The sequence below is a fragment of the Cynocephalus volans genome, chromosome 17 (assembly GCF_027409185.1).
Source record: "Cynocephalus volans isolate mCynVol1 chromosome 17, mCynVol1.pri, whole genome shotgun sequence".
Taxonomy (NCBI): domain Eukaryota; kingdom Metazoa; phylum Chordata; class Mammalia; order Dermoptera; family Cynocephalidae; genus Cynocephalus; species Cynocephalus volans.
This window is the reverse complement of record NC_084476.1, coordinates 3402793-3420028: the sequence shown is the minus strand read 5'-3', so window position 1 is coordinate 3420028 and position 17236 is coordinate 3402793. Positions and strand designations below refer to the sequence as shown.

General features: G+C 53.8%; 1 protein-coding gene across 2 annotated transcripts in view; it reads left to right on the top strand.

Moving 5' to 3' along the window:
* The window catches only part of COL5A1 (collagen type V alpha 1 chain), a 170783-nt gene that overhangs the window by 100441 nt on the left and 53106 nt on the right, over positions 1 to 17236 (top strand). For both annotated transcript variants that reach the window (XM_063082334.1, XM_063082333.1), the window contains exons 19-28: positions 238 to 291; positions 2156 to 2200; positions 3990 to 4043; positions 4706 to 4750; positions 5414 to 5467; positions 5725 to 5769; positions 6759 to 6812; positions 10937 to 10981; positions 11896 to 11949; positions 15851 to 15895. In XM_063082334.1, coding sequence (XP_062938404.1) covers positions 238 to 291; positions 2156 to 2200; positions 3990 to 4043; positions 4706 to 4750; positions 5414 to 5467; positions 5725 to 5769; positions 6759 to 6812; positions 10937 to 10981; positions 11896 to 11949; positions 15851 to 15895 — 495 coding nt within the window. The remainder of the gene's footprint in view (positions 1 to 237; positions 292 to 2155; positions 2201 to 3989; positions 4044 to 4705; positions 4751 to 5413; positions 5468 to 5724; positions 5770 to 6758; positions 6813 to 10936; positions 10982 to 11895; positions 11950 to 15850; positions 15896 to 17236) is intronic.

Below are 17236 nucleotides of genomic sequence, written 5' to 3'. Positions count from 1 at the left end.
GGCAGCCCTCCTGCCTTCTGGCCATCGAGGTGAGACTTGCGTGAATCTCTGCAGCCAGCTGTTCGCCCAGCTGCTCAGCACACACGATCTCCAAAAGAATCTTCTTTCACGTTGGGAGAGTCTTCAGAGGACTTAGGATTCTCAGCATCAAAATTAGAGAGAAACAAAAGAGAGACTTCAATAAGTCATGCACGACCTTCTCAGGAGTGCTGATGCTGACCCTGCTTGACTTCCTAGGGTGACCCCGGTCCCTCTGGCCCGCCAGGACCTCCAGGAGAAGACGGAGAAAGGGTACGTATCCCGCTGTATCTCCAGCTCCACCTGCCCGCCCTGCTCCTCAGTGAGTTTGGGCAGGAAAACGGCAGGTGAAATGTCATTGGTGGTGGGATTTGGTTGCCTGTATGTGCAGGGGCCGGGAAAGGAAGAGGAGCATTCTGAGTGGCAAAGTGGCCGGGGGTTGAGAGGCGGACTGCAGGGTGCTGGAGACAGAAGTGAATCACAGGCTTTTGCCTTGCATTTATTCTGTTGTTCCTGCTGATGGACAGAGTTCAGGAGTGGCTTTCACCTGTCACAGGTCTTAGAAAGAGCGCCTGTCACTGCAGGAGGCAGGTACCCAAGATCCCATGATGGGAAGGATGCCAGAGAGTTTAGTGGGCTCAGCGGTGTCTCTGCTTATTCATCCGAGTGAGGTGTCAGAGGGAGGCACACAGGGTGGTGGGCAACGGGTTTTGGGGGAGAAGGGTAGGGTAGAGGGAGTACAGGAGATAACTGTCTTTGGCCCTGGGTAGAGAGGGGCCAAGTCACTGTGACCATAGGGACAGAGTAAGGTAGGGATCTACCCTCCCACTTTGGGAGCACAGGCTGGAGCCAGCCTGCTCAGCCTGGGGCTTGTGCACCTGCGGTGGTCAGGTGTGTCTTTGTGGGGCTGATAACTTCAGACCTGAGCATGGCCATGTTGTGGTGTAGGCTACATATGACTGTGGGCCTCTGAACTCCCCCCACACACCCACTCGGGCACCTTTTCAGATATTGGGGACATTTTAGGGAAAAGGCTTAAGAAGCCCTGGGAAATGAGAAAGAGGAGCAGGCTCTCGTGCATTTCTGTTCTCGCCAGCTTTCAGAGTGACTTTGCCAGGGCAGGTTCTCCTGTCTGGGCCTCAGCATAGGCCCCTGTAAGATGAGGAAAGGGGGAGGGATCCTTCTACATCTATGCTTCTTGGTTCAGAGGAACTGTGTGTATGCACGCATGTGTGTGCATGTATGCATGCTTGCATGTGTGCATGTGTATGGATGTGTGTGTGCACACGTGGTTCTGTGCATGTGTGTGCATGCATACTTGCATATGTGCATATGTGTGTGTGCTTACAGGTGTGTGCCTGGGTATGTGTGCATTTGTGTGTATGCATGTGTGTGGACATGGGTGTGTGCTTGTGTGTGCACATGCATGGTTGTGCATGTGCACACGTGTGTATGTGCATGCATGAGTGCTTGCAGGTATGTGTGTGTGTGCACATGTGTGGGTATGGGTGTGTGCATGTGTGCACGTGCATGGCTGTGTGTGTGTGCACGCATGTGTGCTTGCAGGTATGTGCATGTGCATGGATGTGTGTGTGCATGGTGCTTGCGTGTGTGTGGGTGTGCAGGAGGAAGCTGTGGTGTGTGGACAAGGAGGAGCAGCGTGCTGCAAGCAGCCCCCTTGACGTGACCCAGTTTAACCAGGGATGCCAGGAGGAAAATGCCCTTCTTGGTCTGCCCCCAACTCTTTGGGACCTTAAGGCTTAGCCCAGGGGCTCTTGTGAGTCTCCTCTGATGCCCCACCCAACCCCAGTTTCTGTCACAAGGTAACCAAATCCTTAGAATCAAGTGATTTTTTTGCCCAGCTTTCACCTCTCTCGAGCTGTGGCTCGTGAGCTTCTGCGTGGGCATCTCGGAGCCTCTGGCCTCACCTTTCCGCTGCAGCATCTCTGCACCTGCAGCTGCCTGGGAGTGAGCACATTCTGGGCTTTTCCGGCTGGTCCAGAGCCTAGTGACTCTGGCATATGCTGAAGCAGCCCCAGGCCAGAGACTCCTCCCACAGGGCTGAAGGGAAAGTTGTCTCTGGGCATCCAGGCTTCACATCTCATCCCTAAAATCCTGCCTCTTTTCTCCTCCACAGGGTGACGACGGAGAAGTCGGGCCCAGGGGGCTGCCTGGAGAACCCGTAAGTGCACTGACTGGGTGGGACTCTGGGCCTCGTCAGCATGGCGACAGCTCCATGTGGAGGCTGCCTCTGGAGCAGGAGCAGGATAGACTTAGAGCATACAGTAGAGAAGACTCGGCCTTGAGACAGACAAATGCGGGCATTTCCCCAGGAAAGAGAGGAGCGATCATGTGGGGAGGTGGGCTGGGCAGCTCCGAGGAGTGAGTCTGAGCCTTCCCTGTAGGAGGAAGCTCAGGCCCTTGAGGGTGGTAGCTGTGCAGGGGCAGCGGTGGTGGCTGTGCAGGGGCAGTGGTGGTGGGCATCCAGGGGCAGTGGTGGTGGGCGTCCAGGGGCAGCGGTGGTGGCTGTGCAGGGGCAGCGGTGGTGGCTGTCCAGGGGCAGTGGTGGCCGTCTAGGGGCAGTGGTGGTGGCCATCCAGGGACAGTCATGGCAGGTGTCCAGAGGCCACATGCAGGAATCGGGGGTAACATGGTGGGCATGGAGCAGTCTCAGGTCCTGAATCAGCCAGTTTGCAGCAGCAGTTCTGACGGCTGCACTTCCAGAAGCGGAGCCCTGGGCAGAGACAAGCTCTTTTCCTTAAGGTGACTTCCATAAGGGGACTTCAAAAAGTTGGTGGAATAATAGAATTGAAAGATAATATGAATCTTTCCACAAACTTTTTGCAGTGCCCTTGTATTTAGGCCCAAAGCAAATTTCCTTGGCTATAAAAGCATGTTAATTACTTTTCCTTTACTGTTGCTTTTCAAACAACCCTTTTCTTCGCTATCCGAGTCAGCGTGATGTGCACATCTGGCGATGCTAATTGATGAGAAGTGTTGCAAATGCAGTGCACAGGAGGTCAGGGGCTGGCATTTGCAGATTCATTGGGACTAAATTATATCGTCCACGTCCGATTACCCACTCGGGAGGATACATCAGCCCCGCACTCTCCTTACGACATGTCTAAGCAGTACCTTCTCGGTTATTAACTTCTAAAAAACATTTATGTGACTCGGTATTAAAATAAAGAAGGAGACATTTAGGAGGCAATGAACACGGGAAGCGTTTCTCTTCTACGGAATCTGAAAAGGTTCTATCAAAATTAAGGGTACTTGAAATCCACGTGCCTGGGGTGAAGGCTCGATAAGTAACCACCAGTGGCAGGGTGGGTGTGAGTGTGCCCCAGGCAGACAGTGGCCCTGCACACCCACCCCTCCACTCTGGTGAGCCGTCCCAGGGCACATCTGAGCTCTAGGCTGCCTCTCTGCATTCAGCGTGAGGTGCCATCCCAGACCTAGTTCCACCTGACTCCCACCTCCCTACACCCCTGGACTCTCTGATGCCAAAATACCATCGCGTGTCATTGCAGAGAGGGATCTGAGAGGGAGCCAGTAATGAGAGTGGGACAAAAGCACTCTGTGGGGCGGAATGTGATTGTGTGGCCTTTCTCCTGGAGAACTTTTGTGCTCGCCTGCCCTGGATGAGTGTCACAGGCGCCGGCCGACTTGAAAGGCCCTCTTTCCCTGAGGTTGCCCTGCAGTGCCCTGTCTGGGCCCCTGTCAATTCTAGGCTCCCACCCCTGGTTCCCAGCACCGAGATGGAGAGCTTGGGTGGCGAGGGGGAGACGGAGCAGGGCAAGAGAGAGTCTCAGTCACGCTCCCTGGGAGACACGCAGACAGACCAGAGTCACCGAGTCATGGGGGCCCTGGAAGGAGTCAGGCCAGGTGGGGCACAGATGTGCCTGGGGACCGGAGAGGACATCTGGGAGTCTTGGCTGCGTGTAAACTTCCCTTGCTCTCTCCTCCTGCAGGGGCCACGTGGTCTGCTTGGGCCGAAGGGGCCTCCGGGCCCTCCTGGACCTCCCGTAAGTCCTGTCACCATTTTGCATGTCTGTGCCAACCATAGCCCTTGAGAACCCAGCCAGCGGCCCACTCCAGCACTGGGGTGGCACGTCGTTGCTGAGCGCTCTGCACACCGGCCTGCTGCCGGCGTGAGGTGTCAGCCGGTCTTCAGTGCGCACGGCTCCTGCACATGGTGTGCGGGTGGAGTCCGAGGCTGGCTGGCTGTGCAACTGTCCCCCCACATATTGTCTGTCCCCCTTCCCGTGCACAGCAACTCAGGATGTCACGTTTCCTCCCTGCTTCAAAGAACCTCCAGCAGCTTCTGTGAAAGTTGTGGAAGGAGGCAGAAGCCCCTGGTTCCAGGGGGCCTCTGACCCGGTGGGCAGATTCCCCAGGGCTGGGCCTGCCCCTCACCCTCCTCAGCCCTGCTGACCTGATTTTCCAGAGGATGCGGGGCCTGGCAGCCTGGTTAACCCTCAGCTGAGGGTTACTAGGGGCCGATCAGTGGGCACCTCGGGGAAGGAATTTAGGATCAAGTCTTCCCCTTCCCCAAAGAATGTGCTGTCTGTCCTCTGATATATCGCAGGGCAAGTGTCTGAGTTGTGTCGGGTGGGATTTTCCTTTTGAGCATCGTTAATTCTTATGCATTTAGTGTATGTTTCTTTCTTTTTGAAATCTCATGCAGGGTGTAACGGGTATGGACGGCCAAACAGGCCCGAAAGGAAATGTAGTAAGTGTCGGGGGTCCCATAGCCTGGCTTCAGGGTGCCCACCCTGGGTACACGCCTTGCCAGCTGGGTGGTCTGCTGTGGCCCATGTCAGTTGGGGTGTGAAGGGAAGGGTGCAGACCCACCCCGGTGGCAGAGCCACTCGTGCTGAAACCTGGAGTCGATATTTTTCTATCCAAAGCCAGAGCAAGTCAGTGCATGGGTGGAGGGAAATCACTTTCTCACTGTGTACGAGGAGCTGGTGACGAACATGTAATGTGAAAAATGCCCACCAAGAGCTGAGTCTCAGGGCCACCCGTGTCTGTTTCAAGGGCACTGGGAGACTTTAGCATAACAGGGTAATTTGGGAGTTTTCTACCAGATAAAAGATCTTCTGGTGAGTTCCTTTCACACGTTCCTTCCTGGATGGATGTCTAGCTGTATTTGCATAAATAGGTAGAGCTCAGTGTGTCAGAGCCAATGTCAACAGACAGGGAGAGGCCAGGTCCTGGGTCTGCTGTCTGCAGTGGGACCCACCTGCCTTTTCCTGTCCAGCTCTTCCTGGGCACCTTGCCCTGGTGCAGATTGAAAGGATGGAAGGCTGAGATGCAGGGGAGCCTGAGACCCCAGGGAAGGGGATACGTTTCCCAGAGCCCCTTTAAGTGCTTTTGCTTTTGCTTCCTACAGGGTCCCCAGGGAGAGCCTGGCCCCCCAGGACAGCAGGGTAATCCAGGTGCTCAGGTAAGTGAGCCCAGGGAAGGTGGCCCGTGGGCATCAGGCCAAGGGAGGTGTGGGTCTCAGTCCAGCGCCCTGGGAATGAGCAGCACGGAGGCTCTCCCCTCAAAGTTGCATCCCCTCATGTTGCCTGGTGGGGACTAGAACCCGGGTTGGTGCCTGGATGAGGGAGATGGTCAGTGGGGAGATGGGTAGATGGCAGGGAGGGTTTCTTAGTCAATTCAGTCCCTCACCTTTCCTGCCTGGCTGTTTCCTCCTCCTAGGGTCTTCCAGGCCCCCAGGGTGCAATCGGTCCTCCAGGAGAAAAGGTAGGTGGGCTTGAGCTGTGTGTGGGGAGGCCGCCTGCCTGCAGGTGCATCTCCTGGTCCAGGCCTGGGGGGCCGCTGGTCTTTGCCAGCTTGCAGTGTGCTCCCCCAGTGCACCAGAGCTCGCGTCCCCAGCAGATAAGCTCTGGGGAGGATCTTGGATTTGTCTCTCTCATTGATTTGTAAATCCATTCATTCACTCATTTATTCGTTCTCTAGCTATGTGTAGGGCTGCCAGATTCAGTAAGAAAAAAAAAAAAAATACAGGATATCCAGTTAAATTTGAACTATTTGTTGTTTATCTGAAATTCATATTTAACTGGGTATTTTGTTTTGTTGTTTATTTTTATTTAGTTCTGTTTGGTTTTGCTAAGTTTGGCACCTGCTCTGTCCTGGATGCTGGGAGAGTGCTGGGGGCTCTCACCCTGCAGAGCTTGGGGCTTAAGCCAGGTGTTAGACATTTCAGGTAACTCAACTCATCTTGGTTGAGTTAACCAGCAAGATGACCTCTCAGGTCTGGTTCTGAGTGCCCCAGTATCCCCTGGAGGGCTACTTAGGACAGATGTTGGCGAGCTGCTGTGTCAGGGTAGTGAAGCGCCTTTGCCCGTGTGCTGTGCTGAGAGTGTGGTTCCCATGCTGGGGCTTCTCCCCTGGCCCTGCAGACCCCGCGGGCCTGGCCCTGGGGAAGTGAGGAAGGCACAGTGCTGCAGGGGCCGCAGGGGTGCTGATGCTGCCGCCTGTGAGGACCGCCATCTGAGCAGCGGACGGGAGGGCGAAGGGGGCCAGCGCGTGGGGGCGGGGGGACTTTGTTCATGTAGCAGAACCTGAAGGTGCTCGAAACAGCAAGAAGAGCGCCTCTGAGCATCCTTCTCAACAAATGCTCTTTGGATAGAAATGTGGAAAAGTAATCTTGGGGCACACAGAGAAGTTGGGAAGCCTGGAGAAGAGGTCGCCTGAGGGCATTTGCTCATGGAGCCTCTGGTCTGTTCTAGGGTCCCTTGGGAAAACCAGGCCTCCCAGGAATGCCCGGAGCTGATGGACCCCCGGTGAGTAGCACCCCCACCCCACCCCATCTCCAGCTCCAAGGTTGGGGCCTGTGAGCCCAGGCTCCTGGGACGTTGCTGGCTGTCATTTATTCTCTTCCAACTCACTGATGAAGACCCGTTCGGTCTTGAGCTTGATTGCTCAGTAATTACTGAGTTTTGGACATGCTTTTCATCATGTGTGTCAATCAAAGGTTGGTGATTGCACGAGTGGGCACGTTAGTTATTTATTAGTGTGTGCTATCTAATTACCGGCACCCAACTCTGCGTTTTCAGCGTTAAGGGCTGGGCTGGGTGCCAAGCCATCATGTTTGTCACCGGTGAAGGGGCAGGGTGCATCCACGTGTGTATTTTTAGTGTTTGCGCAATGAGAAGGGAGGGTGAACGAGTGCATTTGCAATGTGTGAGCACACAGCTGCAGAGCCAAATTAGATACTGCCTGGAAATAGCAAGCTAGTGACAGATCCAATCTGTGGCCAAGCTGTGTGAGGGGGAGGCGTGGGGAAGTAGAAAACTCTCCACGTGTGTGTGTGTGCATGCATGTGGGGACGTGTATGGGCACATATCTGTGCATGCATGTGTGTGCATGCACGTGGACATGTATCTGTGCATACATGTGTGTGTGTGTGCTTGTGTGGGCATGTATTTGTACATGCATGTGTGTGCATGTGTGTGGACTTGTATCTGCATGCATGTGTGTGGGCATGTATCTGTGCATGCATGTGTGTGGGCATGTATCTGTATGCATGTATGTGCATGCATGTGGGCATGTATCTGTGCATGCATGTGGACACATGTGGGTATGTGTCTGTGCGTGCATGTGTGTGGGCTTATATCTGCATGCATGTGTGTGGGCATGAGTGGGCATGTATCTGCATGCATGTGTGCATGTGTGTGGGTACGTGTGTAGGCATGTATCTGCATGCATGTGAGCATTGTGTGGGCACATGTATGGGCATGTATCTGTGTATGCATGTGGACAGATGTATCTGTGCATTCATGTGTACGTGTATGTGTGGCCATGTATCTGCATGCATGTATGTATGCATGAGTGTGGGTATGTATCTGTGCATGGATGTGTGTGCATGTGTGTGTACACATGTGGGAATTTATCTGCACGCACCTCCCTCTCTAAGTTCCTGCCTTTTTTTTTTTAGAGTATTCAGTTGGTGCTGAAAGAGAGCTTATTTCAGAAAACAAGATTAGCTAAATTAGTTAAGACACAGTGTATTTTATGGTTTTAATAATGCCACTAAAAACTAAACAAGGAAGTTAAATATGCTGACAATTATTTGATGACTGCTTCCATACAAGTGGGTGAGAATCACTTGGTCCAGTGAATCACAGATCACAATTGCCCTTTCCTGACCTGCATGAGCAGACTATAACCACCCTCATCCCCACGTGGCACACTTTGGAGACTTGCGGTCTCCTCGCCACATGGGAGTTTGGATGCCAAGTGACTAATCTTTTCCAGTATGTCATTTGTATCCTTTAATTTACATTTACATTTAATTGCGTTTCCTAATTACAAAAATAATATAGCTCGTTATAGAAAATTAGGAAAATAAATAAAATGACGACAAATGAAAACCACCCCGATCTCGTCTGCACGTTGTGACCCACTGATAGCAGGCTGATCTCTGTACTGGGAGCCGTTTTTTTCCTATCCATTTGCTGCAGTATGTGAATGACCAGGCTGTGGCCCTGCAGGGAGCAGACCCTGCCTGGGTGTGGGCTGGGCTGAGCCTTCAGCTGACCTGACCCCTTCTACCTGGGAGTCCCTCTTCCCACATTGAAACCTCCAATGAGTTAGGGTCCCTGAGGAGTCCCCACTTTTCTCTCATATTCTGTGGGGAAAGAGGGGCGTTTGAGATACTCCGGGCCTGGGCCACAGGCTGTCCCTCCGAGGTGCTCCATTTCTCTTCCCAGCCGACATTTAAACTATAACATGCGAATGCATAGTGGAGCCTGTTCACACTGCGTGAACTCCACTGAAGATGCTGAAAAGAAAGGTGGGAAGGGGGGACATCGGAAGGTCTGAGAAATGGATCTGGCCGTCATATTTGAATTTGGAAGGGAAAAAAAAGATTTGAAAATATTCTTCTTTCCAAAGGCAGCACACTGTTGATACACCTTAAAGAGGGTTCTTTTTTCTCTTTCTTGTATTGGTTTGGCTTTGGTCTTGAAGAAAGATTGATCTGAAACCCATCAGGAAGTGTGAGGTGTTTCAAATCAGACTCAATACCTGAAATAAATTGCTAAGTAATTCTTATAGAATAGAATAGAATAGGAAAATGGTTCAATGAATTATGGTTTGATGGAATATTATGGAGCCAGTAAAAATCAGACTTCAATGAATATTCAACGACATGAGAAAATACTCCGATCCAATATTACATTAAGGAGGTATTACGCCGCGGCCGTTTTGTAAGCGCACATGCGGAGGAGAGGGGTTGGAAGGGCTGCGTCACAAGGCTGGCCTCGTGGCCCTGAGCGGCGAGGGTAGGAAGGATTTTAATTTCCTTTTCTACCTGCTGAATTGTCCACAATGAAAATATATCACTTTTTTAACCAGAAAAATATTAAATACAAATAACTTCAACTTTGTTATTTTTCCATTATAAAAGTAGTGCTCATTACAGAATACTGGGAACGTGAAAACAGTAGAAATAAAGAGCAAGATCCACTGTAGAAAAACCAGTCACTCATCTTTTTGTTGTATTTCCTTTTTATTTTTTTTATTCAAACATTTTAGATAAGCATTTGATATCCTCCCTCCTGACACACTTTCTCTCATTCTATAAATGCAACTTAAAATGTATTTAAAGAAACCTGGCCTCCGTACAGATGACAGTCATCATGATGACCAGTGACGTTTCTTGGCCACATGCTGCGTCAGGCTATCCTAAGTGCCTTCGGTCCCCGCAGCAGCTGTGTGGTGCAGGTGTATCATCATCTCCAACATGTGGAGGAAATGAACACGTGGAGAGGACAGCCAGCTTCCCTGAGGGACCGGGACGTGGGGTCTGCCCCAGTGTGCGTCACTCTGGAGCCTGGCACTTGACCACCCACAGACTCCCACCCCCCAGTTCCTTCACAGAAAAACATCTATGGTTGAAGGAAACTGCCATAAAAGCCCACCAAGAACACCTCCTGGCCACGATGCAGCAGGACCCCTGCCCTTGGCACTGTGTGGGTCCAGCCCTGCCATCGTGAGGTGCTGGCACCGTGAGCCTCTTTCTGGAAGGCGGTTGGGTGGCCAAAATGTGGCAGGGGCAGCAGGCATGGTCCTACCCACCGTGGGCTTCCTCACAGAGCAACTTTTCCACCCTCGGTCAGACTTGCTTTGTGATCATGATAGGCTATCTGCAAAGACATCAAATCTAATTGTACAACTAATAAAAATTGAAAAGGGCACACATAAATCATTTATTGAAGAGATGAGACCTGGGTCTGCGGAACGCTGCCGTGTCTAGGGATAGAGTCCTGGACCTTTAGAACAGTCAGGCTGGAAGGGCATCTAGCCCAACCTCTCAGTTTCTACACGGGGAAGTGGAGGCCCAGAGAGGGCAAGTGACTTGCCCACAGTCACACAGCAGGCAGATGTCCCCAGGAGTGGAGTCAGGCCCACCTGCCAGCCTCCACGCCACATTGCATGGCCTCTTTCCACCGGAGTCCTTGTGGTTGGATCTGGACTTCCAGGCGGTGAACATTGATCTGGCTGCTTTTATCATCTGCACTCAGCTCCCTTATCGTGAGCTCAAAGGCATTGAACCTAGTGGCAGCCTGGGTGCAGCTGTCGGCGTGCTTGTGGGTCGTGGAGCATGTTCCCCTCCGTGGTTGGCTCTGACGTGGCCAGGGCCCCGCTTATTATTGCCATTTTGCAGGTGAAGCAGCCGAGGTTCAGGGACTGAATGAGTAGCTCAGGCCACTGGCTGGGAGTGACCGCGCTGTGCTGCGCTGCCCGCCGGCCGCCCGGCTTCTCCGTTTCCCTGGGGAGGGAGGGAGATGGGATCTCGGCCGTGGCTGCTGTGTCTTCCGAGTGCCGCAGAAGGAGGGGAAGCCTGGGGGAGGCTCCTTCCGAGGTGGCTGCTGACTAATGACGGCCTCCTCTTTTGTGACAGGGGCACCCAGGCAAAGAAGGCCCCCCAGGAGAGAAAGGAGGTCAGGTGAGTACTCGCCGCACCGTCCCCTCAGCATCTTGGACACGATGGGCCCAGGTCTCTGGGTGCAGTCTCTGCTCTGGGACACCCCAGCTGGGAGAGGAATGAGCCGGAATGGCTCCAGCCCTCCCAGGTGTCTCTGCCGAGGAGACCCAGCCGGGGGTGGGGGGAGGGGACAGGGACCTTTCCCCCTGGGAAGCCAGGTCCTCCTATCCCTGCCAGCGAGGATCCCTCCCATCCCTCCCAATCCTCTTGTCTGGGTCAGTGGGACCTCACCCCACACTCAGGTTATTGCACCTGCCCTCACAGAGCTGCAGCCCCGTGCAGAGGAGGTGCACCCAGCCTGAGAGGGCATGTGAGGAGACCCCCCTCTCGGCTCAGGCCTCCTGAGTGGGAGGTGGGGCTGACACCACCCGGTGCCTTTGGACCAGCATTGACAGGGCCTTTTGGCTGTGGAAGGACATCCGTTCCCTGGACAACCAGTCCTGGCTCCCTTCCCCCAGCCAGAAGCTCTATTTTATTCCATGGCCCCTGGGCTGGGGACTTCTTCAATGGCCACTGTGTCCTCCCAGAGCACTGAAGCTGGCCTTCCACCATGTCACTGCTCTCCCAACCCATTGTCATTTCTGGACTGCTGGGGCGGGACCCCGCAGCTTGGTTGATCTCAGGTGTTCTTGCCCATTAGGGGCAAACCTTCTGTCTCCATCTTTAGCATGGGCTGTGCACAAATGCCTCTCATGTCCCCTGCGGGAACTTCTTTGGAAGGTCCAACCAGAATGTTTGCTGTGCTCACAGCAAGGGGGGTGTCTGCTGGTGGAAACTAACCTCTGGTGTGTGCTGGAAGGACCAGGAGTTAACTGGAGTTAACCAGGCACCTCCCACCTGAAATGGAGCTGATGGTCTTTACCCTTTCATTTCAGGGTCCACCTGGCCCCCAAGGTCCAATTGGCTACCCAGGTCCTCGAGGAGTCAAGGTGAGAGAGAGTCACGCAGCTCCAGTCCTCCTGGAGGGTTGGGGCTCCGGGGCATGGCTTAGCAGGTCGTAGGGAATTCATCTGTGGTTAAACCTCCTCAGCCCAAACTGGAGTAGCCTGGTCCTCCCAGTCATGTGTGCGGGGACATTGGGTCCTGGGACAGTGGGCCTGAGCAGGTGAGGTTGTGGCCAGCCAGAGTCAGGAGGGGCTGATTAGGAGCAGGGGATGATCTCCAGTCTCCTGTGACCAGGCAGATGGCATGATGGTGGCCGTCTGTCAGGACGGAGAGTGCCTGGAACCCACACACAGGGCTCCGAGCTCCAGAGCAACATCCAGAACACAGGCCCCCTGCTGCAATTTTATCTGGAGCAAATTTGCAATTTGACCTGGAGTTACGCTGCCCCCCAGGCGTGGCGGCACATTTATCGGTAGAGCGTATGCCCCTAGGAGCGTCTGCAGACAGGCTCTCTTCTTTCTGAGACCAGCGATGCTGCAGCACTGTAAAGGTCCAGACTTCCTGTCCACAAAAAAGCTAATGGTGATTCTCTCCTTCAAAGTGATTTTAACTTAATGTGAGGGAAATACATATATATATATACAAATATAAGTTTATTTATATAAATACAAATATACATATATAAAACAACTAGTTTAGCTTGAGGCATGTGTCTAAGCACACTGATAAGCTGCCCTGCCCCTCATCTCTGTGGTCTGCAATGCTTTATGCACGTCTGGCATGGGGCGTGGAGGATAGAAAACCAAGACCTCAGTTTTCAGTGACTTGCCCCAAGTCACACTAAAATCGATGCTGCAGTCAGGACTCAAACCTAGATCGCTAATTCTTCACCAAGCTCCCCATCCTCTTCCCCAAGTGGAAATGGAAGCCCTGACTTCCATTTCCTAGGAATCAGGATATTCCAAGCTCAGGAGCCGCTGGAGAGATCTCCCAATGGTTGGGGGCCTCAGGAGGGTTAGGTTTCTTCTTGAAGCATGCTTTCACCAGCAAAATGCCTAGTGAGTTTTATAAGGGTGATCATTTTGCTGAAATGCTGATGATGTGAGTTCTATGCATGTTTACTTTACAAATTCCTGTCGCATAGCAAAAGCCTTTGCCAGCTCCATACATGACTAATTGCGTGAAGCTGCTTCTGCGAGCTGAGAAGGTGTCTGCATTAAAGTGTTTATGGAGAATGCTCTTATCCTGTCTGTCTAATTAAAATTCATTCACGACATGAGCAATCCAGTTAGACTTGGAAGGAGAGGGTGGAAGGAAAACCAAGGTTTGAAGCAATTTTTATTGGGGAAATGGATTCTCATACTTCATGCATTTGAAAATGGACAAGGTGTCATCTGCCTAATGAGCCTTGGGTATCTGTTTGGGCTTAACTGTGAGCAAAGTCAAGTCCACCCCTCATCTAGCCCTCGATATATGCCCAAAGACCCCAAATAGGAACACACCAGGGCCCTGAGCAAACCTGTCCCTCGCTGGGCTGTCTGCACATCTGCAGGTGGAGCTGATCCTTTCTCAGGTGCTCCGAGACTCCCGCACTCCCCCCGCCCCAAGATCTGGCCCACCAGGGCACAGTGGACGCCCCAGCCCAGTGTTCTTAACTAGGGCCGGTTCTTGCATGACCGTGTGTGTGTGGGGTGCTACTGTCATCAGTGGGCAGAAGCCAGGGATGCCACTGAACGGTACAGTGCACACGACAGCCCCCACCTCAAAGAATGATCTGTCCCCAAAAGTCAACAGCACTGCAGCTGAGAAACCCTGGTCTAGTCTAGTTAGTCCCATTCCTCTGACATAGATTGAAAAATGGCAGAGCTTCAGGCCTGGGAGGCAGCAGGCGGGTGTCTGGGCCCCCAGCCCTGTGTCAGCCCGAGTGTCCCACTTGTTTTCCTTGCCTTTGGGAGCTTCCACTGAGGGTCACTTTGGAAGAAGGCCTCCTACTGAGGAAAAAACAGTTCTTGGAAACTGCTAGCCTGGAGGCTGAGTCACCTCTTGCCTTGTGGGGTCTTTGCACCCACCGATGTTTCCAGCCGCCTGCCGTGTGCCGGAGCTGCTGTGTGCGAGCTGGGCCAGGGCTGGCGTGTGGCAGGCTGCCCCCAGCTTCCTCGCAGGCTCGCCCGCAAACACGCATGCCCACGGCACGCCTTCCCTGTCTGTGACGGCTTCCTCCCCATTTGGGGTGTAATGCCTTGTCACTGGCTCAGCAGGTAGAAGCAAGTGTGGACTCAGGCCCCCCTGTGGGCCTGTGCTGCTTTTGTGGCTGTGCCCTGCCATCTCTGGTGCAGGGATTTGGGCTCATGATGATCTCAGCCCCTGCAATGTGGACTCTTATCAGTGTACCTAGTGTCAGGCTGGATAAGCAAGGAACGTCTGCCACCCCCTCCTCCCACCGCCTCCGCTCTGCCCTGAAAGCCGTGGATCCAGGTGTCACGGTCTCTCTGTTAGTGGTAAGGGCCTGGGCACTGAGCAGGTGCAATTGTCAACAACAGAGTGTGCATGGCTAAGCTGGCTCCTGTCTCCTGCTATTCCAAGCCCTCAGTGAGCAGGGTTTCAGGGTGACTGCCCACCTTGCCTCTGTCGGCGTAGCCCCCAGTGCCTCGCGGCTGGGGTGATGGAAGGTGGAGGGTGCTCCAGGAGCCACATTGGCTGTCCCTCTGGGCAGAGGGCAAGGCTGGCAGCCCAAGCCAAGTCCTGGCTCTGCAGAGGCCCCTGTGGGCTTCCATCCCTCATTCTCCAGCTCTTCCCAGACCCCTTCCCTCCTGGCCTTGGGAGAGGCTCAGAACTGCAGAGTCTGTGGAAAGTTCTGGCCACAAGGAGGTAGCCAGCAGCCCCTGGTCTGCAGAGACCTCGGCTCAGGACCAACCAGGGGGTGTGACCTCTCTCTGGGGTCCTGCAGGCAGGTGGCCAGAGAGGGCCCGAAGTCAGTGGTCAGTCTCTGTAGCTAAAAGTCACCTGCTTGGAGGTCTGAGGTCCACAGGCTCAGAGTGAGGGCACAGCTGCACAATCCCATCCCCTGGATTTGAACTCCGCTGGGGGTTCCAGGCACAGTGAGAATATCAGAGGGGTGGGCCCGGTCCCCACCTTCGAAATTTGTGTTTATCAGGGACATGAGATGGTATGTTCTGAATTGATTACATCCATAATAATCATTGCTATTTCCTTTAATCAATAATATTATAACATACATATATTAATGGTAATACAGAATTAAAATAATCAGATGGTGACAGCTACCATTTATTGAGCACCTACTGTGTGCAGGCACTGTCCTGGGGCTTTACAGGTGTTCCCCTCCCAGCAGCGGGAGCAAGGTAAGGGTTGTCATCATCCCACTTCCCAAGTGAGGACACTGGGCATGCAGATCTGGGACGTGTCAGAGGCCAGGGTGCAGGCTAGGACCTAAACCAGCCTGCCTGACCCAGATCCTGTATCTTGCTCACTCCCCAAACCTCCGAGAGATGGGATGTTTCTAGAAGAGGGAGGGATGTTAGCATAAGAAATGCGAGATGTTTCTAAGATGGGTGTGTTGGCTGTGGGGTGTGGGCCGACGGAAGGTGGTTCTGGGGCTCAGAGCTTGGGGAGAAGGGCTAGGGTTGGGGTTGGGTCTTTCACATACAGAAGAGTAGTCAGTGGGGGCCATTCCAGGAGTCACAGACACTCTGGGCCAGAATCAGAAGGACAGGAGATGCCTCTGGAGTCCGCCAAGGCTTCTTCTACCTGAGATTGAGGACACGTGGGAAAGGGCTTGTCCGGGGTGGGGCAGCGCGCTCATCCGTCAGCGGCCGCGAGCTCAGCCTGTCTTCATACTTGGGGCTCGGACCCACTTCCTGTGAGAGCTTAGCAGAGGTGCAGGTTTGTAATCACTCGCTCTGTTTCCTCTTCCCACCTGCATAGGGGGCCGATGGCATCCGAGGTCTGAAGGGCACGAAGGGTGAGAAGGTGAGTGTCTGTTCCTTCCAGCTGTGTCCCCTGGGACGGCCCACAGCTGGATTCCAGCTGGGCGGCTCCTTCAACAGCAGCACTCAGTAAAACCAGCTGGGGTGGTTGTTGCCTCTGGATATTGAGAACTAACGCTGCTCTGTGGGAAAGCGTGTTTGCTTGCAAAAGGAAGCACACAACGTCAAGGAGGACAGGCACTCGGGTACCGTGGAGCACATCTGCTGGTGGGCCTGAGTGGGCCTGGGGTGTGTGCCTCTGCCCGAGAAGAAGGCCCTGACCCCAGATGGGCCCCACGCTCCCCTCCCAGGTGGGCCGTCTCGCCAGGCAGCTGGCCGAGGACTTCTTTAGTTGTTAGATGCTCTTCCCCGGGCAGCTAGTCACAGGCCCCCATGTCCCAGAATCCCCGTCCCATTGACCTCGGGGGTGGCTCCACCACTGGGGACCTTTCATCCTTTTGAAGGGGGCTTCCCAGTGTCCCAGCTTTGCCACATTTATCTCGTCACATTTGTTGCTAGCTGGAGAAAGGCTGCTAGAGATGATATTGATTGGGTTGCTTGGGGCACACCTTCTTGCCAGGAGAGTCACTGCACTGTCCCTGAGGGGCTGTGGGAGGTAGCCTGAGACGGTTCTGGAGATGGAGGGGTGCAGGCAGTGGTGAGGAACCGTCTTTCTGGGACTGCAGCATTTCTGTGACCACTGCTGCTAAGTTACTGCCACTTTATGACCACCATGGACTAGGCATTGGGGGCAGTGGCTGGCTGGAGACTGTTCCAGAAGGTCATCTCCGTCTGTGCACGCTCCCAGCTGGGCCTTGACTGTTTATGGCCAGGCTGAGTCCCCAGATCCCTTCTTTGTGCTCCTCTTGGATCAAGATGTAACCCCCAAATAATGAGAGGGACGGCCCAAGCCACGGTCCCTCTCCCGGGAGCCAGCTGTGCCCTGTGCAGAGTGTCTGAGGGGTTTGCTCTGTGGTTTCCTGGATGAGGAAAGTCCAGGCCAGGGACTTGAATACACAGCAGGTTGCTGACATCCGACAGCCTTGCTGGCAAATCCCCAAGTCCATAAGCAGCACTGATGTGTACTGTTTCTGATGATGCCCATCCCTCCCTGAGCTTGTTCCTGTTCTGTGCAATGCAAGGCAGCACCTCCCTGTCTCCTGGTGGGCAATTTCGTCCAGATCCCCCTCCTCAGGTGTTCACCTGTTCACCCGCTACTGGCCTGCGGTGCTGCAAAACTGCTCAGGGAAACGGTGCCCAGCTGTGCAGAATGTTCCACTCAAGCTGGCCCAGGGTGACCTAGGCACAGAGCTGGCCAGAACTGGCCAGAGCTGCAAAGGGTTAA